Below are 27,751 nucleotides of genomic sequence, written 5' to 3' on the forward strand. Positions count from 1 at the left end.
TCTTCTTCCCTGCATTTTTATTCAAATGAGACATTTGGTAGAAATTCACTGTTACAAACACGTATATGTGATTTCTCAGAACTTCATACAATTTTCTCAGAAACCTGTTCTTGCAATATAACGTTGTTCTTTTCGGCAGCTTTCTCATACTTTGTTTTCTTGTACTGTGCAATATCAGATAGCACTTGTCAGCCTTTTTTATTTTCCCTCAAATATTACACTTTCTAAAAATGTTTTCTTTTTCCTCTTATGGCTAGCACCTGTGCGACTTTCATGTATAAGCCAAGAAGCAACAATTTCAAATTGCAGTCCTGATGTAACAATCCTTTCTATATTACATGTAGAACATACATGGGTCTTCACCGTGATGCAAAGTCCCTATCAACTAGAATCTGGGGAAGGTGAATAATCAGAGATAAGATTCAAGATAACTTACAGAAACTGATCTGTTTTAGAATGTTGTACAAGGTATACAAGTTATCACCGCTTTAATCTTTGTAACCCTTTGCATTTAGGCTCATTTACACCAACTGTTCACATTTCAGGATCTGAGACATTCAAAACAGCTCTTGATATAACCTAGAATAGCTTCTGCTGCTTTATTTTTTTCTGCACAGTCACCTTGTAGTTTTAAAGTCTGATGTCTTGGGACCTCATAAAACTCAGAGCAAGTGCTGCGTGAGAGGGATCTACATCTCTTCTCCAACAGCACGATGTTCCTTTTCTACTCCTGAGGAGACGAGGTCTGTGATATGTCTGATGCTCATCTTTCCTCTCTTCTTTGAGTCAGCAGGTAGGAGCTGGCTGTGTTCAACATTTGGAATGAAGGAACAAAACATTCGCCTGTCTGGCGGCAGCTTTTAGAATAGCTGTGGGAAGCTGCTCCCTAGAGCTTTGGAATATTATGCCCACTGCTAAAGAAGGTGGAATAGTGGGAGGAGAAATATACTGTGGACAATAACCTCTAATAAGTGTGATTTATTTCATGGCTGCTACCATTGTATTTATGATATGTATATGTCTAGAGTCTGTGTGTGCATGCAGAAAACTTTGTGTCTTTATGTTATCAGATTTCTGTAGTATCCACAACTAGCAGTGAGCAGGCTGTCTAATCCATTGAAATAATGTATATTTTTTCCTTTAAAAGCTAGAAATAGACCTTTGTTTCTCAAGAAAGGGAGGTGATTTAACTGGAACAGTTACAGCTGGTTTCCTGCATTGTAGTCAACACATTTCTGAGTTCATAATAATTAGCTTAAGGGTGTATTTTGTTCAATTTTCAGAACACATTTATATTACTGTGAAAAAAAAAAAAAAGAACATTTTCCATTTGTAATTTTAGTCTAGTGGCAAAATATAAACATTTTCATACCAAGGTGTAGATTGTATTTTCAGCCAATTGACCTTTGGGCTGTAATGACTTAATTCCCCCCCCAGCTGTTTGCTGAGGAAACATGCCTATTCCTCCAGGGACTGAGCATATGTCTGGGACACCATCAGTTTGTGATAATTTAAAAAGTTGCTGCTTGCAAGTTAAGGTGCTGTGGATCATGCACATGTTCCTAGCTTACCCCAAAGTGAGATAATGTGCCTTCAATTAAACTACTTTCATTTGGGTTTAAGCTGAGTGCTTTATTTAGCCATTGGAGCAACCCAAGAGAAACTATGCTGCTGCTGGTGGGTCAGGAGAAGTGGTAGCTGAGTAAGTCACTGTAACTCAGTTGTATTTAATCATATGCCCAAAACCAGGTGTCCCTGCTCCACACCTGCATGACTGCAGCAGGCTGAAGGAGGCAGTAGCAGTGAAAGTGCAGAAGGCATGCTGAGATCTCTCTGGATACAGAGTTAGTGGCTCCAACAATTTTGGAGGTGTTGATGTTCACGCTTGCATGTGCCGTAGCTTGTTGCTGTACACAAGTAAAGTTAAATACTATCAATTCAGAATTTTCCTCTCCCAGTCCTAATAAAGCTTTTTGTTTACTCTGTGTAACTTCAAAGTATTTCACAAATGCCTTCTGCTTCATTAATACCTCCTCTATCATTTTGCGTTTGTGCCAACCAGATACTGAACACTAGCACTGTGATTTGGCAGCACTTTCCCAAGATGAAAATGAATGCACCGGGTCCTCACACCTAAAGAATTGAGCCTCCGTGGTAGACTGTAGGGAATCAGTCAGTCTTAGCCTCCTGTGAATGAGACATAGGCCTCAGGCTTACTGTTGCGTGGCTGAAGTTTGATAAATCACTGCACATCTGCCGAGCTGCTGTAACTATGCTCACACAGGCACACAGAAAACACAAGGCGATGTGACTTAGCTTACATCTCCTCTGGGCGGAACTAAAATCACCTCATATTTGCTCGGATAGGAGTACACATATCATCACTTGCTGCAAGGTCACTGGGTGTGCAGTGATGTGGGAATCAGTTCAGACTTAATCAGGAGTATGAGCCCTTAATTCTTTGTGATCAAGAATGATTCTAGCAGCATGTTGCAAGAACAGGGAAGTTTGTACTGGAGTCCTATGGGTGGAGTGTGTGTAGCTACTTTCTTGTTAAATTCCTTTTGAGTTATCAACTGAATATAATTTTCTTTTATGCCTGTTCCAAGCTTTTGGGTAAAGTTCATGTGTAATGCTGAACAGCTGCTTTGTTGCATTTGAGTGATGGATGGAGTTATGCCTGCAGATAGGCAATTTCTTAAACACTTTGGCATCTTAATGAATGGAAGATGCTCTCCACTGAAGGTAAAATCACTTAGATGAGTTCAGAACTGAACACTGGAATCCAGGAGTGCAAGTGCTGAGCCAGTGAAGTATTTGGGGTGGGAAGGAGGAATTCTAGCATTCCATCATTGGCAGCAGTTATGTTTCAGAAATGTTTAGTACCTTTAGAGAGGCAGTGGAGAGCGTGGGGTGGAGCAGCTCTTGGGAACACACAGCCTGTGATTTCCCCCAGACACAATCTGAGGCCCACAAATAAAAGGAAAGATCTCCATTGGTCACATCTCCCTGCATACAACCACGCATGGCCTAAGTGGGCCAGCAGTGTTAGTAATTCCCATTCCATGGGTTTCTGAGCAGGGACAGCCTGACTGTGACTTCTCCTGAGTGGCTGTGGCAGAGCGGGAGAAGGCTACACTGATGCTGCCCTCGTGTCAGATTATTTCACCCTTTATCCTACCTTCTTTCTAAGATTGGTTTTCTGGAAATAAACAATTCTTTAAGCGGTGGCCTGAATTAAAATCCTTATAGACCAAATGCACCCTTAGTTATCTATACAATAGCCCCTGAGATAGGTGGTCATGGTTGAAGACAGGTGGTTCCCACAGATATTACGCCGTGTTCAGCCTCAGTCCCAGGAAAGATGGTTGAGCAGAGCCTGTTCAGCTGTGGCACGTTGTTGAGGTTCTTTTACAGATCTCACCCTTCCGCAGGCATTGTATAACTCTTTTAGGTTTCTCTAAAACATAGGTTTCAGCTGTGTGGGTTTTAACAGAAAAAATACCCAAAACACACATCATCTTCCTGTGCCTGGGGCCACCCTCATGCTTGTGTAGAGGGGAGCCCCTCCATTTTGACCATGTTAACAGAAGTGCATACAAGCAAAAGCGGAAAGAGCACTTTTACACTGCATTCATCAACACGTGAAAAAACAATCTACCAGGACCAGCTATGGGCTTGTTCCCATTACATATCACAACACAATTGCCTCTGTGCATGCTGGTGCTTTTAAAGCTGACGCTGCTGTTGACTTAAAAGCTGTTTGTATTACATCTGTCCATTCAGTATAGATTTCCATATGTACAGCACCAAGGTGAACAAATCAAACGTACACTCATACCACAACCAGAGAACTGCTGGAGTGAACACATCCACCTGAAATTCTCACATCCCTGCCTATGTCTTATTATCGTGTTTTATGTTTAAAATACCGACATAATATCATCAGTTTTTCTATGAACTTGACCACAAGTTTGACAACCATCTTCGTGTTGGTGTGGTATTGACAAATTTCTGCTATACAAAAAGCGGAGAAGAGGAGTCTCCCCAGACTGGGGAGTGCTGAGCCCTGGTTAAAGCACTGAGCTGATACTCAGTAGCTCAGTTCCCTGTTCTGCCAAAGACTTGCAAAGTGGCCTTGGCTCAGTTTGGATGTATTGGATACGTAATGGATATATTCAGACTATCTGTTTTAGCACCAAGTTAGATATAGATGCTTTCTAATCCAAGTTCAGAAGAGAGCTGGGGGCCGTATTCAGGCTGCCTTTTATACATGCTCATATTGCTATCGTAGCTACTTACTGGCTGGTCTAGCAGTGGCCTGAATAGCTCTCTAGTGAGCATCTGAGTTACTGTCAGAGTCCACGCGCCATGCAAGGTGGTCTGAATACAGCCCTTTATCTCTTTGTCTCAGGTCCCTCATCTGTAGTGCAGGGACAGTAACATACCTCAGCAAGGCTACAGGGATGTGCAGATCCCAGTGAGGAGAACAACTTGGCTACTTTTATAGGCAAAGATGTACGATGCTGAAACAACACAACGGGGGCTGGTTTTAGAGGAGTTTGCTGTCTGCAAGAGCTTACTCCAGACAGAATATCCAAGAGTTAAAAAAGGGATGTAGAAGTTAGCAGGAGGGCACCCTGGCATCTGTAGCAGCAATTTTACATTGACTATGCCATATTCCAGCTTAGCTATTTCCAGATGGCACTGTATTTTACAATTTCCTCTTGCAGTTGACTGCTATCATACATATATATAGTACAACAAAGATGTACACAAGGGTGAATTATTGCCTGTTCTTTGTTGTACACTCTTTCCCAAACATCTGGGGCTTTATTTATGTGGCATTTAGTCTTCCTCAGAAGAGTATCTTTGCCTGGAAAAACAATATATGCAGCAGCTACAAAAGATAAGGAGAAAGAGAACAGTATGGCTAATAATGAGAACACCAACAGCAAAAATGTACAGGGTTTTGTCACAGTAATCCTGAGGCTGATGGAAAGGTGGGATGAAGTTTGGCAGGTAGACAGAAAAAACCCAGTAGTTCCCAAGAATGAACCAGAGAAAGAGGAAAAGGCTGAGGGTTAGATGGATGTAGTACTTGTGAGCATTCTGCCTCCAGGGATATTCGTCGTCATCATCATCATCAATCACAACAGACTTGGAAAGCAGCTGCCTCATCCTGGTTGAGTCGTACAGCAGGAGGGTCACCTGGAGGCATTGGGGGAGAAAAGAGAATAAGTAAATTGGCTGCAGAAAGTCTGAACATCTTCTGGCCACTGCCAGCCTTTGGGCCAAATTAAAATTGGGTGTGGGAAAATCATGTAAGAGAAAGCTGAGGAGCCACAAATGAGGCAGATCCTGCTGGAAAATAATGCATTTTTTCCCCTGCAGTTTATTCACTGGTGAGATTTAGGCCAGACATTGGAAAAAACTTGCCAATGGTGAGGATGGAAAGGCATGAGAACAGATTGTGTAGGGAGATGGCAGCAGCTCCCACACTGGAGACTTTTAAGAACAGATTAGGGTAACTGCTAAATGACTTAAGTAGAGTAGTTCCTGCCTTGTAGTGGGTGGTTTTGTCTCTCCTAACTCTGTTTTCCATGGCTATATAGGTGAATCAGCCTAAATAAAGTTACGAAGGATCTAGACGTCAACCTAAACCCCAAATAAATTGCTTCAGATATTTGGAATGATTCTGTCAAGTTTTCTTCAGTTAAGCATCATTTTCTCAGATTGCTCCATTCCTGCCTTCAGTCAGAACCAGCGGAGAAATAGGTGGAATACTGTGATACTGTGAGGTTAGGACGGTCTGGTCCACAGGGAAATATAGTAGGACTCATCAGCAATGCTTAGAAGATTTCTAGTTTAGTCTTGGCAATACAAAGTATGTAGGTAGGTTGACTGCAGTGTAGAGAAGCTTTCAAATTTCTGTCCATTAAATGACTTTCTTAATTTTGGTACATTTGTAGGAGGCGTATATACAGGGCCTAACAAGGATTTGGGCCAAACATTGTGATACCTGTGTTATCTTGCTACACCTGAAACACTTGGCCCAGTTCTCAAGGCACTAGCTGTTATAATTGCAACTCCCCTTTTTAGGGACTTGGGTTCCCGTGCAAGCCTCCCTGCAGTGCGCTGTGTCTTTGGGAAAGGGACTCGAAGAAACCAGCTGAGCGGGAAGCTGCCTTGGCCAACCAGGAATGAAATTCAGAGGGAAAAGTAAAAGATGTGATTCTCTTGCTCTTCCCTGTAAAACTGTTCAATTATGTAGAAGTGATTAAATATCTGTTCACAAAACCAGCTGTTTTTCTAGTCCAGATGTTGGTACCAGTTTGTGAGAAGCGGAGATTAAAGTCCCAGCACCAACACAGGCAAAAAATGGTGTTTCCACTGGATGTCTCACATCCAGCTGAGCACTTAAACTGGTAGGCCTGTTCAAACCAGCAGAGCATCTTCTTCTCAGCTAAACATTTATTTTAGGCAGGCTCATGACACACAGGCAGGATAAACCTACCTGGCCAGTGGCTCTGAGGCTTCCGCATGAGGACCTGTGGCTTGACCTGAAGCTCTGTGCAGCTCATTACCTTTGAGGTGAGCTCAGCAAATAGGCTGCTGCCTGTACTCAAGCTTCACCAAGCTCAGTGATGGAATGGGGTTAAATGGCAGATGAGCATTGGTATTGAGGACGTCAGAGAAACCTCCCAGCTGGATTTATGGATCTCAACTGCATCTAACCAGTTTGTGGAAAGTGCATTTAATTCTTATGGATATTGCCTCGCCAAGCCGTGATTGAAGCAAATTCTGGCAATTGCTCCCATTGTTGATAACTGCTGAATATACATTTATGGAGCAGCATGACATGAATTCAGCAGGCCTCTCCAGATGCTGTAGAATGGTTCAGTTGCTGTGGTGAACATCTGTAGGTTACCATTGCCTTTTAAAAGACTGGAGGTGGTAAAGAAACAGATGGGGAGCCTACAGATCTGTACAGATGTGGGCCAGAATGACTTGCCATTAAATGATGTCCATCACAAGACAGCGTTCATTCAGACTTCATCCTATACCCATTCTCTGACCTTTTAACTCTCAGAGGTTAAGCAAATGTACTGCTCAGTGAAGTCGGTGCAGTCTGATGAACGTACCGGAGGGCAGAGTTGAGACAGGCGGAATTTGGCTACAGATCAAGCCCTATGAGATGACACGTGAGTTAGGCCAGTCAAATTCTAACCAAATGTATTGGCAGACTGAAAAATAGGCAGTCCTGCTGTCAACTGAAGCCAAATTAAAGCCATTATTTGACGTCAGCAGGAATATTAACTGACCCACTTACCATCTTATTTAGGGTGAGAAAAACTGACTTTAAACCAGAAATAGCTAAGAAACAGTCAACATTTTTGATGAAGGTTTCAATTCCTTAGCATGAAAATTTCCTTTCCATTCTGCTCTCATCTTTTCTAAACTATTATTAAATGAACCTTTGATAGTACAGGTAAGTCCACTGGTGTGATCGAATGACTAAGCATTTGCCAGTAGAACTCATAGCATAGCAAATTCCTTATAACAAGATTAAGCACTTTCTTTTTTTCTCCATTTATTTACTGACCAAAGGTCCTCGGGGGAATGATTCATATCCCAGTGATGTACTGTGGTTTGGTTACCACTGTGAAAGAGTGCAGGGGATGCAGAGACCTGCAGAGGAATATTCTTTCCCCCTTCCTTCGATCCTGGCAAAGAAAAGGGGCTAGAAGCATTATCAACAGGGAATGTAGCTTGCTCCTGGCTGCAGTGTCTGCTGGCTGCAATATGCAATGCTGTCAAGTTGGAGACTAGCAGGTTCCCTTTCAAGGGACAGGCTGCCTGTACTGAAGCATTAGGCCACAGCCCGTCGGGTCTGCCCTGTCCGCTCTGCCGGTGCTGGGCTCCTGGGAAGGTAGGCTGGGCGCCAGGTTGCTGCTGCCCCCCTTAGCTATGCAGGACCGGCAATGCTACCAGTACAGATGTTCCTTCCAGCAGCAGCGCTTGCTGTTCTTAGCCCGTCATGCCCCAGCAGTGCAGTTCCAAAGCCTTTCCTTCAGCTCTGCCCCTTTTCCTTCCTTTGGCAGGAACATCATTGGGACTGCAAAAGCCAGTTTTGCTTAATCCTGCTGAGAAGGCTTAAAGTAGCTCTGCAGTCTGTTGTGACAAGCCTCTTCGTGCCCACTAGCAGCCAGTTAACACGGTCTGCAAAGGGACTGTCGGAACGGGGTGATCCTTTACCCTAGAGTCAACGCAGAGTTATAGCTTTATAGTGCCCAGGCTGTAACACGGGTATGGGGGTGTCTCTACTTGTCAAGCAGCCAGGCTCTGGCTCAGCGAAGGTATAAGTGAGCACGGTCCACTAGAAGACAGGTAGCTGTGGTTAGAAAATGCTGTGCCTAGGTTAATAAGCCCTGCTGTGAGGCAAGGATATATTTACTCTGGGAGGAAGCCATGCTGCTGCATAGTCATTGCTTCTGGCCAGGTCAGAGTGGAAGTAAATTGAACTTGTGAAGGACAACATACAAACACCTGTAGTTTTATAGTGTTCCCAAAGCTGGGAGAGTAACTTCACTTTTTGTCCACCCTGTGTGTCTGAAAATGAAGGAGAAACGTCCGGCAGGCTTGGAGGACCGCTTGTGGAAATAGGACCCCATTTACCAGAGTCATCCATGTTCTGTAGCCATTTCCCTCAGTAGGGGTGGTAGCACAGATGCTGTGATGTCAGAGGAAGTTACACCACAGTGTGTGGGACAATGCTGAATGCTGAACTCATTAGCGTCTCGCTTGACTGACGGGTGCTGTAGGTGCTGGAACAAGCACAGTTCAATCCAGATAGCTCTCTTCAGTACTGCATGCACATAGCTGTCTGGAGCCATCATTATGTCTTAACTAGCAAGTCAAAGTCTAGTCACACAAAATATTTTTTGCACATAAAAGGCACATTACCTTTAAGCTGCCAATCACGCCACCCACCAACAGATATAATGGAATTAGTGGCTGAACTGGGCAATCTTCCAAAAACTTCATTCCTGAACAGCAGAAATTAATAATGTTTGTTATCTCAAGTGATCAAATAGTTTAACAAGCTGTACAGTGAAAAGTAAAGATGCCATAAGTGAAATGTAGTGCTTAGACCTAAGACTTGTATCCAGCGTCTATTGAAATGGGGGGCAAATTAAAGGGGGTTTGCGTCTCCCACTACAGGAGTGAGGGTCATGAGCAAGCAAAAGGCAGGAGAAGAAAAAGAGAGCAAAGCTAACAGGATTACTGTTGTTCTGGCATTACTGATCTGAGCCACGTACACAGGTCATTAGCTTCAGCCACTTCATCTTTGTTAAATGAATGATTGACTGAGCTGGACAGGAAATTTTCATCAGCAGTGCAAAATTCATTGAAAATCAAAACCGTTTGTGAAAAGAAGGAATTCTGATAGGCTTCTCTCAGGCCTTTCCTGCTCATTGGCACCTGTGTGTGGCATGTTCCCGAGTCAGATGCCTGAAAGCTTGGGAGCCAGCACCCGTGGGAGCGCCTGGAACCTTTTTGGCTTCTCAGGCAGCTGACGGGGAACCACAGAAGCTCAAGTTTCCAGGCTGTTTGGGTGGCTGGAGGCTAAAAGCATCGGTTGTTATGGAGCTGGGGATCCTGGCAACCCTCAAATCTACTGCTAGAAAGAGAAAGCTGGGTAAGTTTTAGGGAAGGGAGTGTGTGGCAGTATAGGGATGTTGCTGGCAGTAGACACTGAAGCTTGTGATACAGGTCTGTGGCAGTGAGACTCATCTGTCCAAATATAGATGTCTGCAATGCAGGCATCCATATCTGAACTAGTTTCCTAGCCTTTCTTTATAGTCAATAGGGAGAAATAGACACTTGTAAAATTCAATTCATTTCATCCTAAGATAGGCATTTAAAATAGGTCAGATGAGTTGGGCCCTAAAAGCGCCTCTTTCTCTCCATGGCTATATGAGGAATCTAGACAGCCAGCTGTAGATATCTAAAGTTAGCTGAGATGAATCCCCTGCCCAGGTCTTCTACCCAGTGGCATCTTTAGTCAATTTTAAACTGTTCATTACACTATAATTTTATTGTTATTGATCCCGTGTTTCAGGGCTGCTTCTGATCAGTTCCAGAGGCCAGAAAGGATTTTCTATTTTCTTCTTGGTGTATAAGTCATTTTCAAGGAGAAATTTTGACTTTTCTTTGAACAATTGGGGTTATCTAGATGCAGGATACTGAAAGCAACGTGCTGGTCTTAGTGCTAAACACCTCTCAGGTGGAATCTCTTGCCTCCATGTTCAGAACTACACTGAACAGAGGGCTTGGGATCAGGAAAGAAGTGCCAGTGGGGTGGTTTTGCCTTCTTCTGTTACTGTAATCCTCTTCAGCTTGTCAATTTGCCCACCAAATCCACTGCTATTGCTGTTCCAGAACATTGCTGATGACCAGAATCTCTTCTCCTGCACTCTTTGTATAGCATAATACAGATGTTCTGGATTGTGGTTGCTTGCTATAGATCTTATGTTAGTCATAGGATGCTGGGCAGTGTTTTGTAATCTGCTGTGTGTAAGGGCTATGGAGTCCAATGGATTCTTCTACACTAACTATTTATTACCAGGCTTCTCATAATTGAAAAGGGCTGGACATAGATGGATTTGGACTCTCTCCCTTTTTGTCCCCTATTGCAAGGCTGTAATTTTTTTGTCCATTTTGCCACTATGTAACACTGAGACCTGCTCAGACTCCCAGCTTTATAGGGGTGGGCACCAGGGAAATCATCACAAATTATATCATTTTCAGAAAGCAGCTTCTAGGGTTTCCAGAATCCTTGGCCCTGTAATAGCCTGCCACAAAAACAGCTGGCCAGGGATCTTAGGGAATATATTTCAGTTTAGGAACCTAAGCACTTGCTATTTCCAGTGTGTTACTGAGATTTTGATTTGAGACCAAAAAAAAAAAAATCAAGAAAACATGCCAATTTTTTTTCATGGAACTATGATTCTGTTTCCCTGACAAGTCTATTACGGCATCATTTCATATATGTAACATGACAGCAGTCAGTCTTGGGAAGGATTTGAATGACAGGCAGTAGTACTCTGTAGTTTTGGGGAGAATATTCCAGGGAAATATGACAGTAAAAGAGGAGGTGAAAGGGGGTGATACAGTGGTAACTTTAAAAATACAGCACTGTGGGTGAATAGGAAATATGGACCTACTGTTGGCAGATGGGCACTGACACTTGTTACAGTGAAATCTAGGCACAGACATCATGTGCCAATCAATTCACGCACAGCACATGCCTGATTTATTTGGGAGCACCAAAACTAGTAGAACAGCATCAGTGCTAGCGCTTCTTTCCCGTGAGCACCAGCCATGTTCTCCTTTGACTGTTAATGATGGGATATATGGACCATGAGAGACCAAAACTCTGCTTCTAAGTGCAATGCTCCCTGCAAGCCAGAGCAGTCTGTGGTTTAGAGTGAAGAGCAATTGAACCTGACCATGACACAGACCAGAGTCCAAGTGAATAAACCAGCAACCTTTGCAAAATCAGACACAGCAAGAATGTCCAACAGCTTGCACAGTGTCCAAAGGAGAAACAGAGATGGGAGGCTTGGGGAAGCAGAGGTACTTGCACATTTTACCTCTTGGCTACCACAGAACAACACTGCACTGGGATCCAGGACACAAAGTCCAGGCAAGTGGAAAGAGCGCTCATGAGCGGTCAAGATATGAGCAATGCCTGCTTCTCTAAGGACACCGGTTTGGGCAGTTCTGCGGGATGGCCCACAATAGGTCACTGCTAACAGACTGTCCCTGTGACTCACGATTATCCATGAGATGAGGAGTCAGGACGAATGAAAGCTAACACAGTGGCGGCCTCATTTTAGCTGCTTTGCTTTTCTCAGGTAGCTGAATGGCTGAAGTGCATCCCATCATAGTAAAGGAGGGCTGCTGTATAGCAAGACTAATCTGGTTGGTGTCTGGTGCCCGCTCCCCACCTTCTCTTCTAATAGGAGAGAGAGGACACAACATGCCAGGCCATTTTCAGTTGTTCCTAGTGGATGACTGCAGCTGCCGTCACTTAGCACAGACCTCAGTCCGGCCCCAGACTGAGCGCTTTACACTAGGATCTAGGTGCTGCAGAGGATTTGTCTCAAAGTAATTGCTTCTGGGCTTACAAAATTGGCCATTTTATCAGAAAGCATATCAGCAAGTCAGAGGAAACTCACAGGAACGGTGAGTGGCTGAAGGACTGAAATGCAAAGAAAGATTATATTAACAACAACCATTAAAGAACAAGACTGGCTCCCTCGTAAAGGTGCAGAGTGTGAGAATAGGCTTCAGACAGCTACTGGGAGCACTCGAGAGCTGAGGAATTATTTGGTGTAGATGTGAGCATGAGGAGTAGTACTGGGTTAAAATTGAACAGGGGAAAATTTAGATTGTCTATTGAGAAAATGATGTCATCAGCTTTCAAATGTGATTTAGCTACCCCTGGGGAACACTGTGTATAAAGGTAGTCTGGACAGCGTACAGGAATGTGTTATTGGGAGTAATCCTTCACTGTCCTGGAAACTAAAAAAAAATCTCAAAAAAAGTCTATGAGGTCCTTCCTCTCTTTATTTTTGGAGTGTTTAGTGAAAAAAAAAAAGTATCATCGCTACCAGTAAAAGTTAGAAAGCTGCTAAACAATTTGTGGCTTAAATGATGTCACAAGTCTGGAGCTTGGAAAATTTGCTGAGCCCTTTTCATGTATCTTGACTTATACTGTGATTAACAATACTACCAAATTTTAAAAGTGTATAATGTTAGTGTGTAATTATTACCAGGGCTACCAGTTATTCATCTCTGAGTTTTAACAAGTATTATTATAATTTATTTGTTAACATTTGAAAATAGCTCACAGTTTTCTTCTGCAGAAAGCAAGAGTCAAAATGACTGGAGGCACATCAGCAAGTTATTCTCCAAGATCGTAGTAGCAGAATGTTATCAAAAAATCAGAGGCTTTTGCTTGGGTAATAAATATCTGCATTTTCCTTGACATTTCATTTTCCTAAAAATGCCTTTGCAGATATGTGGCTGCAGGAAACCAATATCCTCTGACAACACTATAGTACAGTGACATTATCTCTTAATTTCAGTAAGTTGTGAAAAAAAAGGGCTCTATATCTGATGCAGGAGATACCCAGAGCTCCAGGCTAATATCTTACCATACGCTTTCCGCTTCTCACTGATCTTAAAGATATTATGAAATATTCCTAGGAAATTATATTTATAAGTGGTCAGATTCCAGCCCTGGACTCATTTCCAGAAGCCTGGCTGTTGATATGCATGCAAGCTGTATCACACTTTGAATTGTACCTTGCCACCCTTACTCCACAGCTCAGGCGTATTCAGCCTGGGGAAAACCTAAAGCTAAAATCCTCTTATAGGATAAATAGCAATTTTAAGTCATGGATAAGCATTAGAGACTAAGTCTTGAGATGTAACAGTTCAGTCCATCTCCCTACTTCCTAATTGCTCCTTAATCCCTCATTAGAACTCCCTAATTCCTAATTAGGATGCCCTAATCAGAATCCTACCACAGTCATCACTGGTACTCCGAAGGCCACAGGTAAAGGAAGCAGCACCAGCCTTTAGCTGAACAAGGGTTTTGTGGGTTTGGCCAACTATAGATGCCAACAGGCTAGGTGTCCTGACTCCCTCAAAAGTCACCTCATCTTAATGCAGACACCTAAAAGAGGGCATGAGACTTTCACGGTCAGAAACACCCATTTCTCTTAACTGGCTCCCAGGGCAACACACAGCACTCAGCTTGGTTACCGATGCGTACAGTCCAAATCTAGGTGGGATGCATCCTGCCCACAGCATCTGCGTGTAGAGTTCATTTGTACCATCTTTCATGAATAATGAGGCAGAAGGTGAACAACTTCTCAAGGACACTCATCTGGAATGATTGTAAGGGCTCTTGAGGACAAGACTTAAAATTCGGAGTGGTTTGAATACACTGGAAAAAGACATTCAGAATCTACGAGATGACAGCCGATAAATCTGAATGCTGCGTATAGGAGAGAAAACTTCAATGTAAAGGAAAAATGAGAAATGTCTGATAGGGAGCAGCACTGCCAAAACCATCCGGGCTTACAATGCACCATAAATGAAATTGGAGCCAATGAGTTGGTGCAGAGAGAGCATCTTTCATTCTGAGGTGTGTTTACAGGAATCCTGCATGTTAAACAGAGGAGCTAATGATTCTGCACTGCTCATTCCTCAGGTCTCAGCTGGAGTCCTGTGTTCTGTCTTTTTTTTTTTTTTTGAGGGGAAAAAGAAATAGTTACATTGGCCAGAGGCCAAAGGAGGGAGGCAAAAATGCAAAAATAAAAAGCTACAGAAACAGTGACCTGTGAGGTCAGGTTGAAAGAAGTAGGTTTTTGAGATCTCTGGAAAAAAAGAAGGTGGAGTGGGGTTATAATAGCAGCCTTCAAACAGTTCAAAGGTTCTCTTGAGTAGGACAGTGACCAATCTATCTTTGTGACCATGGTGTGTAGGACAGGCTGTAATCTGTTTAATTTGCCACGGGGAAGATTTAGGTTGGATATGGGGAAAAATATTTTGTCTGTGAGAGCAATAAAATGCTGAAATAGGCTCCTTGGGAAACCGTGGAATTTCCTTGAGCAAGGGCAACTCAGACATCTGTCAGGGATGCCGTGAGCATGCGAGCCTGTCTGGAAGTGGAGGTGGGCTGGTGTCTCTACCGATGTTTCTCAAGTGGGGGTCGCAAACCCTGTGGAGGATGTGAAAGGCCCAAAGGAAGCAATGAAGTGTTAGAAAATGCTCAGTTTTTTAAAACAAACAAACAAAAAATCTACGTTAATGGTAAGGAAAAGGTGATGCTTAAGAAAGAAGAGCCTTATGCAGTTTAAAAATGTATAAAATTCTGGAGCTCAAAGGATTTTCCTTTCCTTTCTTAAATATTTGATCTTGAAATTCTACTTGCAAATCCAGCCTTTGGGGGTTATACAGAAACCGATCAGCCAAAAACCAGGTCTAACTTTCAAAAATGTGGAGAAATAACAGCCTAGATCATCTCTTCTTCCCTTCCAGCCCTACGCTTCTAAGATTTTTTGCAGTGCAGTTAGTACAGAGGGATCCTGATTAATGAAATCTTCTCATGTGTCGGATTCTGAGCTTCCTCCCACAGACAGAGCCAAAACACCCACAGCCCTTTGCCAGGTGCTGGTAGCCTAAGCAGCAATTGAGCTGAAGTAAATACGCCAGTAAAAAAGTGAGTTGAAATCGGTCTGAGGCTCAGAACATGCCAGCAGCTTCATGGTAAAAAGAAATAATGGGAAGTGCACCCAAAATAACCAATGCACAACCAGAAAATTCAGAGTTATGGTTAAATTTAAAGAAACCCAAACCACGTGAGGTACAAAAATGTACCGGTAAGGTCTCCAAGCACCCTGACTCCTGCCCTGTATTGAGGTGAGACACACTGGAGGGATATTTAAGACAAATAGGGTCAGAATTCAAGCACTGCTTCCTCCCCACCATGCAGCATGGGATAGGGCTCTGTCTGAAGCTAAAATACCAACACATGGGTTTAACAGTTGAAAACTTTAAGGTTTCCAACTCCTTTCTCCCACAAGATGCATTAACCTGCCACACAGTGCCGGGAAGTTCATATTTTTAAATTGCTTTAGTAGCCAGCTTACCTGTAAAAGTCATGGACAGTGGTAAGGCAAGGAAAGCAAGGAGCCCAAATATAAAGCATACTGTGAATGAGAAAAGAAAGACAGCGTTATTGGGGCTGGTTGAAGTTTAGAGACCTGCAGTTCCATGCAATGCTTTGCAGGTGCTCTTTATCCATAAAGTCGTATAGCAAGAAATGCAGTGCACTCGATGGGGTGGGAATATCGCATTTGTGGTGCAGCATGTGAGGTGATGAGACCAGTGAGTGGTTAATCTCTCCCAGAGCTCAAGCTTCCATTTTTTAACTCATACATTGTCAGTCCTTGTATCAGTAGTAAAGCAATGAGAGACAGCTGCTTTTGTTGCTACTACTTGTAGCTGTGTTATTGCAAGGGCAAGGAGTCAGCCACTGCTGCCATAGCCTGCATCAGCTTCAGAGGCACCGCCAGGTGACTGCGCAGTAACAAGTAACTTTGCATCAGCTAATCCATGGCAACTGATGAGCCGTATCTGTTTGCTAAGCAAATAGCAGCTTTAATGCCATTCCACTCAGTTTTCACTGATAGCTAAATAAACTGTCTTTATTGCAGATGTGAATAGTTTCTGGCTGGTCTAACTCACTGACCCAGCTCAGCTCATGAACACAAAGGCAGCAGCCCTGCTGCAAGGAGTGGGATTTGTCATGGGGCTAGATCAGCTTAAGCTGCATGGAAGGATGCTCTTAGCTGTGCACATAGACTGTTCCTGCAGATGAGTGGATCTGAGGTAGCTTAGTTACTCCCCAGAGAGCAGCTGGTGTTTCTGAGCCCTGATATTTTCCCAGCACAGCCTGATGCTGCAGAGGATGAATGCTTACCTTTGCAGAAAGTGAGAAACAATAGCGTCAAGAGCAGTGTGAGCAGCCTGTCTTACAAGAGCTGTCACCTCTGTGCCTAATCATGAACACCTGGCAATATTAAAGTGAAATGCTGCCCTGTGAAATGAGAGTAAAACATAATGAGGACATTCTGTGGCGAGCGTCCCTGCAGAGCGCTTCTGCAAATGGCTCAGTCTGCAAGTAGATGCCTAAGGAGGCAAAAGGGCAGTAAGCGGAGGTGGGCATAGATTGCGGAGGGGCAGAGAAGGGCATGAATAAGAAAAGGAGTAGGATGTTTCCTTGGAAGCTTATGAAAAAAATCTTGGAGCAAGCATTCGGGGTTGGTTTGGGACCAGCCCTTCCCCAAGCAAACCATGCCACGCGGTTCCCCGTGCCAGAGAACTGCAGCCTCTGCAAGGCGAATCGTGCCCTCCTTGCCGTGCGGGAGCAGGGACACTGCCAGCACCCTGCGTACAGTGCCACTCTGGGAAACTCTGCAGCTCTGCCAGAACATCACTCTCAGCGTGCCTTAGAGAAAAAGAGAAACATCGTTGCCTCCATTTTACAGAAGGAGAAACTGAGACAGAGGACATAGGAGCGGCATCAGCGTTCAGGGCAGATCCTGTTCATGGGCACACACCATCCCCACATGCTGTTCGGGTTTTCTCAGCAGAGAACAAGGATCTTACACTTCAGCGCTTGAGAGACATCTTTCTTTCTTAGAAGTAGCATGTTTATTATCTCTGCAAATTGGTAGAGACTGAAGATATTTTGAGCTGAAGAAAGCACTTCTGTTCCTTTGTGCCACCCCCTCCTCCTCTCCCCATCGGTCGGCCTCTCTCTCACACACACACATTTTTGCTCAGGCTCTCCTATGTCTTGAACGCTACACTGTACAGCAATTCTTCCTCTGCTTGAGTAGTGCCCTACACTTGACTAAGCTCTTTCAAACGCTGACAGCCTCTCATTAGAACAACTCAGCCTAGAGCCTCCCTTTTCACCACATGTCACATTTCATGCTAGGTCCTCTTGCTGTTACATTATCTAGACTATTATTTTCATATTCAGAAGAGATGTTATTGTAGCTGAGTTGGGCTTCCAACACACCCATGAACATCACCTGCAAATAGTGCCCATAGCCTGGGCAACTCGTTTATCTGGTATCCAAATGAACGGAGTTCAGGTGTGCAGGAGTTGCATCGACTGCCTGGTGTTGCCAGAAGTCCTGTCATCATGGCACAGCTCTTGGAGTGGCATCACCCCTCTACCTGCGGCGTCATAGCCACCTCCTGTTTCTGCCCTTGCTGCACGGGCAAGTACTCAGGAGCCTGGTAGGAGGAGGCATCATGTCATTTCTTCTTCGTGTGGCGTGTGGTCTGTCTGATCCCCAGGGAGGGACGCTGCGGTAAGCTCTGTAAAAGGCTCAGGGGGGCCCATGTATACATGGGGCTGTGCATCTGGCACGCAGGTGCCCGTGTTTGCTTGTGCCTACTGTCTACCGAACAGCTTGATTTTGGAGGAGAGAAATGGGAGGTAGGGACCACTCGCAGCTCAAGAGAAAAAGATAATGGTTCATTAATTCCCCTCCCAAAGCAGTCGCTGGGAATGTATTTACTCATTAACTCCCCATTCAGCTACAGCCTCTTAGGTCTCGAATTGGAGGGGCAGATGCATAGTCTGGGAAGGCTTCCAGATCCGTGTTTAACAAAGTGAGGCTCTCAACAATTGACTGCACAACTGGCAGGGCTCCGCAGCCTCTCTCAATGCCGCTAGCAGCACTAAAGACTGTTTTCCCCGAAACGTGTGGGGTTTTCACAGAAATGCTGCTCAGTCGGGACACACGCACTCTCTGCCTGGATTTGTCTGGGTTGTGCTGCCCCGTTCTGGTCCAAAGACAAATTGCTGAAGAAAATGGTATTTGCTGCAGGGTAGCACAGCTCTGCAGAGAAGACGCTGATATCTGTGCAGTTTCACACGTGGGGCTTGTGTTATTTTTAAGTCGGTGATACCGCCTCACCAGGCTGATCAGAGAAGCCCCTGGACCCATTCCTAGAAAAAGCAGCAAAAAAAGTGTAGACCGGTAGTCTCTAAAAACACAGCCAGGGGAGGGAAGTGTTCCTGGGCATGGCTCAGAAGGACATCTGCTCCACAAAGCTGGCGTCAGGGCATCGGGCAGGAGAGCCCTGCTCTGTGCTGCCGGGGCAGCGCGTGGTGGGGCACTGGTGAAGTCCTGCTTTGGGAGGCGTTAGCGAGCGAATCCTAACATGCCAGGAGATGGGTGAAGGGAAGAATTCGTGTCTGGGATCACAACAGAGGAAGAGGAGAGCAAGTGGCTGTATATCTTGCACATTCTTTGAAATCTGTGGGCACAGAAATCAGATCAGTGGATGCAGATTTTGTGTCTCCTGCCCAGCAGGACAGTCAGCTGATGTAAATCTTGCCATTTAGCTGAATTACTCCTGCCAGGGTCTCCCCACACTCTTCCACATCACCGTTAGCATTATGGCCGTACGTCATGGATTCTCTTTCTTTCTCTCTGACACCTGAGCTGCTACATCTTCCGTAGCAATGCCCCTGCACTGCAGCTCTCCTCCCCTCCCTCTGCTACCCCCTTGTTCTCCATCCCCACTTATGTGCCTGGCCTCAGGGCATGCAGCAGATGAGTTGTCCTCTGGTGTGTGGGACAGATCTGGAGTGACACCAATTCACCTGTGAGCTCGTCAGACTTTATTTTGCTGCCATGATTTTTCCAAGCCCTTGAAAGTTTCAAATCAGCTCAGGCTGTCCCTGTTTACTTTGAAGATAGAGAAAAGTTTCTTTCTTCTCAGGTAAGAAAAGTCCCCATGGGATTTTCAGAAGTGATTTATGAGTATAAATCTCAACCTACCCACTCTTCTTAGGTAGTATGCTAATACAGCTGTAGTACAACCTACTCAGTGGAGTGTGTGACAAGCTCTCTGATAATAAATACAGTAATAAATGAAGTGTTGTGTACATTAGCCATCACTCCCAAATGCTGTTTGTTCTATAGCCTGTCAGGTTTGTGCCATGAGCCTATGTCCTGATAAAAAAAGGAAAAGTTGTTTTGTTTGTTTTTAATGAGATGCTACCAGCTTCCAAACAGATTTATCTGCACAGACACGTTGAGGAGCAAAGATCCGGGTGTAAACTCAGAGTACTCCCTTTAGATGCCCCGTGGGAGCACTGCTCCAAAGGGGGCTGACTCTCAGCAGCCTGGATGTGAGCAAATTCAGGTCAGTTGGCCTGGCCCCAGGACTGATCATGCCCTGAGGCAGATGCAGATGGTAGTGCACTGGCCTAGCAAGCAGTGTCACGGTGTGCTCTACAGCAGCATGGACACTGGTGGTGTGACAGGCTGGGGTGCAGATGGGTAGCGGATCTTTTCATCCATGTTTTATTCTTTCACAGTATCTGCAGGCATCCCGTATTGGTAGAGACTTGGAGAAAAGAGAGGATGCAGTGACAGAGCAAGTCTCAATGGATCTCTCCAGGGAACCAGCCCCAGAAAGATCATATGTTTTACAGACTGGGGACAAGTCTGCCCATGGATTTAGGAGCTGTGGATAGTGTGTGTCTTTCTGAGCTTTTGAGTGACAGGAAAATGTCACCATATCAGATGGGATATGCAGAAAAGACTTGAATGAACTAACTTTGAAGAAAAAGAATTAAATCTGTTTAGCTTGGCTAGCCAACAGCCAAATGAGAGAAAATAGCAACAAGGTTTGAGAACTCAAAAAAGGACCTGTGAGTGATTCAAAGAGCTGTGAAGGTAGAGACGTGAGGTGAACTCGAGCAGAAACAAAGATTGCTCTGTCCATGAGACTAAGTGCCATAGCAAGGAGATATATTGATGGAATAGTCTCTTGGGACGAATGGCAGGAATCCCACCCCTGGGGTGACATCATCCCTTGACCAAACTAGATACTCAACAGCTGGAGGATTCAGTGTAAGGAACAGCCATTCCCATGGACGTCTCCTGTCCCAGTGCAAAGCCACCACAGGAGGCAGGGGAAGTGTAATTAAACTGAGTTGCAGGCCAAATCCAAGCTCAGGGCCACCAGCTGTTTGCTGCATGCCATCACTGTTTGCTTAGACAAGGTTGTGTTACTGTGAAATAGCACTTTGGTACCCAGCTAAGTAATTCCAGCATCACACCACCTAAAATTTAAGTTCCAAGTTCCAGCACTGACACCAGCAATGCTGCTCTCATCAGAAATGGTGTAGAACAAGGAGGTGCCAGTGATCTGGGTACCTTCAAGATGGGGAGGATTTAGATGCAGATGCAGATGCAGATGCAGATGCAGATGTAGATGTAGATGTAGATGTAGATGTAGATGTAGATGTAGATGTAGATGTAGATTGGGGGTTAGGCAATATTGCAGAGTGGCTTGTCTGACTGTTATGCCATGCCTCTAGCTACTGAACTACAATTATGCCATGGTCTAGGTCCTGGATTTGGCCCCTTGTGATTAATTTTCAGACATACTTCTTAAACAACATTTAGGCATTACATAAAGAGCCACCAGTGTGCTTTGCAATAGACCCAGGGTAGTGGATTAGCCTTCTTTTTTTTTTTTTTGGTCAGTTAATTAAAGACTGCCCTAATGTTCTGAACTTAAATTGCTGTACCAAGAATGAAAAGAATTTAAATGATGCTGCACGGGTAGCTTGACTCTTCAGAGTCATTTAAATATCAGGAGACCATAGGTACAAATGTGGGGCTGTGCTGAAACACTCTTCAAAAAATATAGACAGGATGATGAGAAAAAGTGAAATTAAGTGTCACTGCACTTCGGGAGGGTTTGCATTTTAATGAACAGAAAATCAATTTTGGATGCACTAGCTGATCCATAGCTAAAGCTGAGTTGATTTTGAACTTAAGTGTGATGAAAACCTAAAGATAATGGGTTTCCTGGAACGGTATTTCTGAGTTGCCTTATTCATGGGTAGCTGTGGGTACCCGAGAGGATGCTCCTGGTGTAAGAGAGTATAGATGAGATCAGAACTAATCCCGTTCTTTGAGAAAAATTTCAGAAAGATCATTTATTTTCTCTGTTGTCATTAAAGTCCCAATGGCAATTTAATACCAACAGGGAACAGTGACATTTTGCTTGTAACTGGTAGGAGCAAAAATCAGAGAAAATACTGCTTTTGCCTTTCTTTATTGTGATATTCACCAACGGGTCCAGATCCCCCCAGCGCATGCTTTCTGCGGGGTGCGAGGGAGCCCACGCCAGCCCAGTCCCGCTCCCAGGGGCTCATTGGGGCGTAACGAGAGCACCACACGCTCCGTGCCCCTCGGTGTTCATCGCTCCGCAGCCCTCCTTTCCCCTGGGGCAATGATGAACACAAAGAAGCGAGCCAGAAATGTCCTCTCCATCCCTGCTTGTGCCAGGTTCCTGTGGGTGTGGGCACTTTGAACCCAGGCCAGCGCTCTCTGTCCCTCTGGCTCGGCTGTGTCTGAAGGGTTGTAAGGCAGCAAGGAGTTAAGGGGCTTAATCATTACTAAAAGTTAATTCTGAACTTTGAGAGCCTTTCAAGCGAAGCCAAAAGCACAAATATAAAAGACCCTAAGGTAACAGCCCTAGGCTGGCAGATGCAGCAATTAATGTGGGTGAAGTATCAATTATAGTAAGTGGTCAAGAGGTTTCCTTCTTCTCATATTTGAGTGGAATTAGGAATTGCTACTGCCTAAAAGTGAAAGCAAAAGGCAGTTGCAACTCGGAGTGAAAAGGAGATGCAGTTAGCAGGAGTAAGCTGCTTTAAAATCCTTGGATTTTACCTTCTGCCAGTAACACTGCTTCCCTGATCTCACAAAAACCCACCCCTGAAGTGTACTTCTCCTGTGCCTCTCAGCACAGCTTGCACAGCCCCCGGCCCAGGTCAGCTTTCTGCTGCGGTGCTCCTCGGAGAGCAGGAACCAGCCTGTTCACCCAGCCCGGGAGCTGTCGGCGTGTTACACCCCTCTGCATCCTCCACCCCAGGTGGGACAAACCAGTTGCTTTAAAGCCTGAGTGAGCCCAAGCTGTCATGCGAAAGACCTCCGTTTAGGTAACTGATGCCTCCTACCCACAACACGTGGCCGCTTATGAGGGCTACCTGCGCCTGCGGTGGCCGTTGTGCCAGGGGCTGGGCAAGCGAAGGGAAGACCCTGCTCCAAATGGCTCTGGGTGAAAGGGAGACTATTCCTGACCATACTTTGTCCCCAGCCTCGTGACCCTGTGTCAGCACACAGGCTGGCAGCAGTTTTGCTTTGCAGGAATTGCTCCTGGGGGAGTTGGTTCCCAGGCTGGCTGCGCTGCTCTTTATCAGGTGGTTTTCCCTGCAGGTATTTCTGCTGGACTACCTGTAAGGTACCACTTGAAACAGGAGACAAACACATTATATTGCTTAGGTTGTCTGCTGCAGCCCGTATTTAGGTACTTGGTGGTGTTTGTATTTGTTTGAAATTTTACACTGGTCTACTATAATCCAAATACTGCAGCAGACAGGTGCTGTTGGGATACAGTTACTATTGTGTGCTCCATCAGCGCTCAGAATTGCCTGGGAAAGAATTCTTTATATACCTGGCTTAGCTACAGGGCTGTTTAAGTACAGAAGGAGATAACTACCAGAACTGCCTTACCATTGCTGGCAATTTTAGATATGCACCGGTGGCAGGCTTTCTCCAGGCCGGCAGTCATTGTGAAGTGCCTTTTGAGGTGTCTGTAGGGATACAGAAATGAATACGGTTAGAAAAAGTGCCTTTAACTAACTAAATATCTTGGCTCAGAGTCACTCACAGACTTCAGCAGGCTTTCACCACCTCCCAAAAAAGCCAAAGCATCCACAAATCCAGACAGCAGCCATGAGTGTGGCATACCTGAAGGCAGGTATTCCCTCCAGCAGCTTTGGGCTTGCCTGCTGGTGATGCTAAAGCTTTGGGGGTCACAGCAAGGCTGGGGGAGAAGGATTAATGCTGTCTCCTTGAAAAGTATAGAAGGATCAATCTTGATTTTTCTTGAGGTTGGGACAGGACAGAGTGTATTTAACTGTTATGAGAAAAACCAGTGAAAGTGGTAGGGTTCATTACACAAACCTCTGCAAAAATTATTTAGGGAGCGAAAGTGAATTAAATAAAGAAAAGGGGAGGAGAGAGGATGAAAATAGTTTTAAGACTGAGTAGGATTCTGAAGAGGAATATAGGATAAAAACTGTGAACGACAGGGCGCCCAGGACAAGATGCCTTTGATAAAAAAGCAACTGGATGAGAAAGTAGCTCTTTGTAAAGAAGAATTTTTACGAGGTGGGGTGAGGGATGAGCAAGCAGCTAGGCATCCAAGGCCTGGGTGCCAGACAACACCAGACAGTTAAGTAGCATCCAGAATCGATGGGAGTGTGTAAAGCTCACATACGCACACACGCTCCAAGCCTCAGCCTCTGGCCAGGGTCACCACAGGTCTACCACCAATACCGACTGGGTGATAGATGAAGGTGTGTGCGGAGGAGGCCGGGATGGGGGAAGCTGCATTTCTGCATATGCCTCAAATTAGCTTCTTTAAATTTCCTAATGATTAAGGAGCAATATTTTAAGCTTAGCCTCGTTCTGTTCTAAGTTGACAGAAAACCCACTTTGGTGGGATTTCTCATCATGCAGTGCAAATCCCAACCTGGCCCAGACCCTACCAGGGACCACAGGGCCCCAGACATGTGTTGAAGATAAAGACAGACTTGTACCACCCAGCCGATTCGTGGCCGTAACCCCCGTCCAGAGCATGTCCAAGCCCTACCAGACATGGCTGAGCAGAGCTGGCTGTCTCCTGGGAGCCTGCTTTCTCCTGCAAGCCCAGAGACCCATGAGCTGCAGCAGCACAGGACCCTCTGCTGCCGTGGGGAATGGGATGGGGTTTGCTCCTTGCATGGTGGCGTTGCAGTTTCTGTTTCCTGGCAGCGACGGCAGTAATAGAGGGAGGTCTGGCGTTACCTGTTGGTGAGCAGCTGTTGTGGTTTAACCTGGCAGGCAGCTAACCATCACACAGCCATTTGCTCACTCCCCCCCAGTGGAATGGGGGACAGAATCGAAAAAAACCCTAAAACTCATGGGTTGAGATAAAGACAATTTAATAAGACAGAAAAGAAAGGGAAGATAATAACGATAAAGAGTATACAAAACAAGTGATGCACAATGCAATTGCTCACCACCCGCTGACCGATGCCCAGCCAGTTCCCAAGCAGTGGACCCCTGGCCAGATTTTTCCCCAGTTTATATACTGAGCATGACGTCATATGGTATGGAATATCCCTTTGGTCAGTTGGTGTCAGCTGTCCCATCCGTGTCCCCTCCCAGCTTCTTGTGCACCCCCAGCCTCCTCGCTGGTGGGGTGGTGTGAGAAGCAGAAAAGGCCTTGACTCTGTGTAAGCGCTGCTCAGCAGTGACTAAAACATCACTGTTATGAACATTATTCTCATCCTAAATCCAAAACACAGCACTATACCAGCTACTAGAAAGAAAGTTATCTCTATCCCAGCTGAAACCAGGGCAGCAGCCAAGCCAGTAGCAGGGGCTGAGGCTTTCCTGGACGTCCCACCGGGTCAGTAACCCATGCTGAGACACTGGCGTGTAGCAGCCAGCCACCAATGCACATACCCAGGTTTCTAGTGTGCATCATCGCATCGGGTGTCTCATGAATTTTAGCGCTCCTTCTCCAGCCCTCATCTTCATACTATGCCACAAGCCTCATTTGATGGGTGTTACTGCTGTAACAAGCCTTGGAAATCCCAGTGGACATCTCCATCAATACTGAATGATGGACTGAAATGGAGATTACATATGAGTGCCTGACCTCTGGGGAGGGCATACTCCTCGTCCTGGCCACCAAACCTTCTTCAAAAGAGCAAATACTGTGCCTTTGGGTTGCAACTATTGACAAGCATTTTAAGGAAGGGAATGAGCACTGTTGCATGCTCAGGAAAACAGGAAAAAGGAAGGCAGACTGGTAGTTTCCAGAACCAAACGACACATTAATTTTAAACTTTAAAACTTTTGGTGCAGATTTGTTCCTAGAAAGTGCACAAATGGGCATTCATTTTGAGTATGCCGTTGGCTGCTGACAAATATGTTCTAAATTATGCAGAGATCAGTAATATTAGTCTTTATATAAATGTTCATGACTAGAATTACTTTTATAGCAGTAATTCTTACAGAAACCATGTTAACAAAACCAATGCCGTATTAAAAATTGGTTGAATACCAAATTATCTTAAGCAGAATTGCATGTGGCTGGGGATGCTGTATTTCCATAAGCAAGAGCGTAAAACATATGTTTTGTCTAAGTTTACTGTTATTTTACACTAAAGAAAAAAAGCAAAGATTGTCTGAAGGAGGACTCAGTATCTGGGAGCATGTCACCATCTAGTGATGGAGCCCAGAAATGGCTGTGAATCAGAGCTCTGTGCCTGCAGTTTTAACAGGTGAGATAAAGAAAGAAAATTCATGATGGCTGCACACAAAACGTGTTCACACAAGGACACAACACACATAACCACCAAGCAGTGGTTTCAGTCCTTCCTCAGACATTAGCTTTGACTCCTACAGGACTGACAAATCCCCCAGAGAAGTCATTATGTTTCCTGGATAAATAGGTGTTGCCCCTTTCCCCCAGCCCTTCCGTGATTCTGCAGACTCCACTGTGGGTGTTGAAGATGAATATTTTCCTGTATGCCAATGCAGGAGGTGCTGAAGTGCCATTCAGCAGCAACAACAGTTTTGTTCTCCAGCTGAAACGGGGGAACAATCGCTGAATTGCAGGAAACTGCAAGTGGTGCAGCATGAAGACTGGTGGCATGCAAAGGCAGGGTGGACGTCCTGCCGCACGGTGCCCGCTCCCGGTTTGCTGCTGTCTTGAGAAAGTCACATGCAAAATGGAAAACTCGGCCACAACTCAGAGAAAAAGTTAAAGACCAAAGCCAGCTTCTGGACCTGTTCCCCTTCCCTGGGGTCACTTCCCCGAGGTGAAGGGACCTGCTTTTGTGTTCCCAAGGGCCAGCAAGGGGGCGAAGAGTTTCTGAGCCCCTTGCAGGTGGCTGGGACTTCTCCACACAGCCGTTTTTTGGGGTGACAGGTTGCAACCCAGCCACAGCAGAACCACAGCATCCCTCTGCCTCCCCCCCGCCTGTCCAGCACTTCCCCATTCAGTGCCCTCTCCGCTGGTGCCCAGTGGCCAGGTTTGTCCGGGAATGCTGGCTGCTGCCCTCCTGGCGCTCACGCTGTGTCCTACCTTGCTGCTGTCTGTTGTAACTCAGTTCCTTGTCCCTGACAAGCAGTGGTGACAAGCTCCTGCTGCATGGACCCTCAATCCCAGTCCCTTTGTTACTTCATCCAATTTGATCTATTTTTCTAGTAATTAATCTCACCCTAAATGTTTACCTTACAGGGGTCAAAAGAAGAGGAGCGCTGACCAACTGGCACATCCCTGACCCACAGCAAAGCCTAAAGGCAGCTTCATGCTGGCCCCACCATACGTCGGCCCAAACAAGAGCCACCTCCACGCTTGTCCTATGGTGTTCAATCTTCTCAAACTGAGCTCTGCCCTCTCCCGGCTTCAGGTGCCCCACACTGCACTAATGAACACAGCAGGCAGAGTGGCTGGGGCTTCTTAAGACCCTAGTTCCCGCTCAAGGAGGGGTCCTGCTGGGACACATAAGGTGCACGTTGGCCAGCAAGCCCCTCCAGAGCAAGGTCACTTTCCTAAAGACTGCTAGAGGGGCTAGTATTTTGGGTTTTTTTTTTCTAAAATATTCAGAACAAAGTCCTCTTCCAGAGCCAATTTCTTCCTAACAAACCGCAAAGCCCCACACTGGCTTGTATCCCGGCACATTGTCCACTTCCCAGCAAATCCTTCTTACCTGAGAGTGCCGTGGGTGCCAAATCCGTTCACTTGCACGCGTGGGAGACGGGACAGAGGAACCGCAAAATCCAGCCTTCAGTGAAACAGCTGGAAGAGTCCTCTCCGGTGGGACCCCGGAGCCGCAACTCGGCTCCCCAGGACCCTGCCCGCAGGCGGTGAGGGACAGGGGGGCTCAGTTGCTGTTGTTCCTTCTGGCCGCCCGCTCGCACGCCTCTCGGCAGCAGCACGGTGGGAGCTGTGGGATGCGGGAGCGCTTGCCGGCGGAGCCCATCCTCAT

General features: G+C 45.5%; 1 protein-coding gene across 2 annotated transcripts; it reads right to left on the reverse strand.

Annotated features, from left to right (window-relative positions):
- On the reverse strand, positions 1-27,751 carry TMEM272 (transmembrane protein 272). 2 transcript variants are annotated; one of them, XM_087757560.1, is made up of 5 exons: positions 27,473-27,751; positions 23,214-23,293; positions 15,735-15,794; positions 8,968-9,050; positions 1-5,211 (listed from the first exon to the last, which is right to left on the reverse strand). In XM_087757560.1, the coding sequence occupies exons 2-5, from the start codon at positions 23,269-23,271 to the stop codon at positions 4,849-4,851; spliced, it is 564 nt and encodes a 187-aa protein (XP_087613686.1). In that variant the 5' UTR covers positions 23,272-23,293; positions 27,473-27,751; the 3' UTR covers positions 1-4,848. The 2 variants fall into 2 exon arrangements, with proteins under 2 accessions (XP_087613686.1, XP_087613687.1); XM_087757561.1 differs by lacking the exons at positions 8,968-9,050; positions 15,735-15,794; positions 27,473-27,751 and having other exon boundaries at positions 23,214-23,250.

The sequence above is a fragment of the Nipponia nippon genome, unplaced genomic scaffold, assembly GCF_047370975.1.
Source record: "Nipponia nippon isolate SJK-2023a ecotype South Korea unplaced genomic scaffold, ASM4737097v1 scaffold_2, whole genome shotgun sequence".
Taxonomy (NCBI): Eukaryota; Metazoa; Chordata; class Aves; order Pelecaniformes; family Threskiornithidae; genus Nipponia; species Nipponia nippon.

What these genes read in the sequence shown, in the direction of transcription:
- TMEM272 (XM_087757560.1), bottom strand. Translation starts at nt 23,271, where the DNA reads ATGACTGCCGGCCTGGAGAAAGCCTGCCACCGGTGCATATCTAAAATT. An exon ending in ATCTAAAATTGCCAGCAATG is followed by an intron (nt 15,795 to 23,213) that starts GTAAGGCAGTTC and finishes TCTCATTCACAG; the next exon opens with TATGCTTTATATTTGGGCTC. An exon ending in ACTGTCCATGACTTTTACAG is followed by an intron (nt 9,051 to 15,734) that starts GTAAGCTGGCTA and finishes TCTGCTGTTCAG; the next exon opens with GAATGAAGTTTTTGGAAGAT.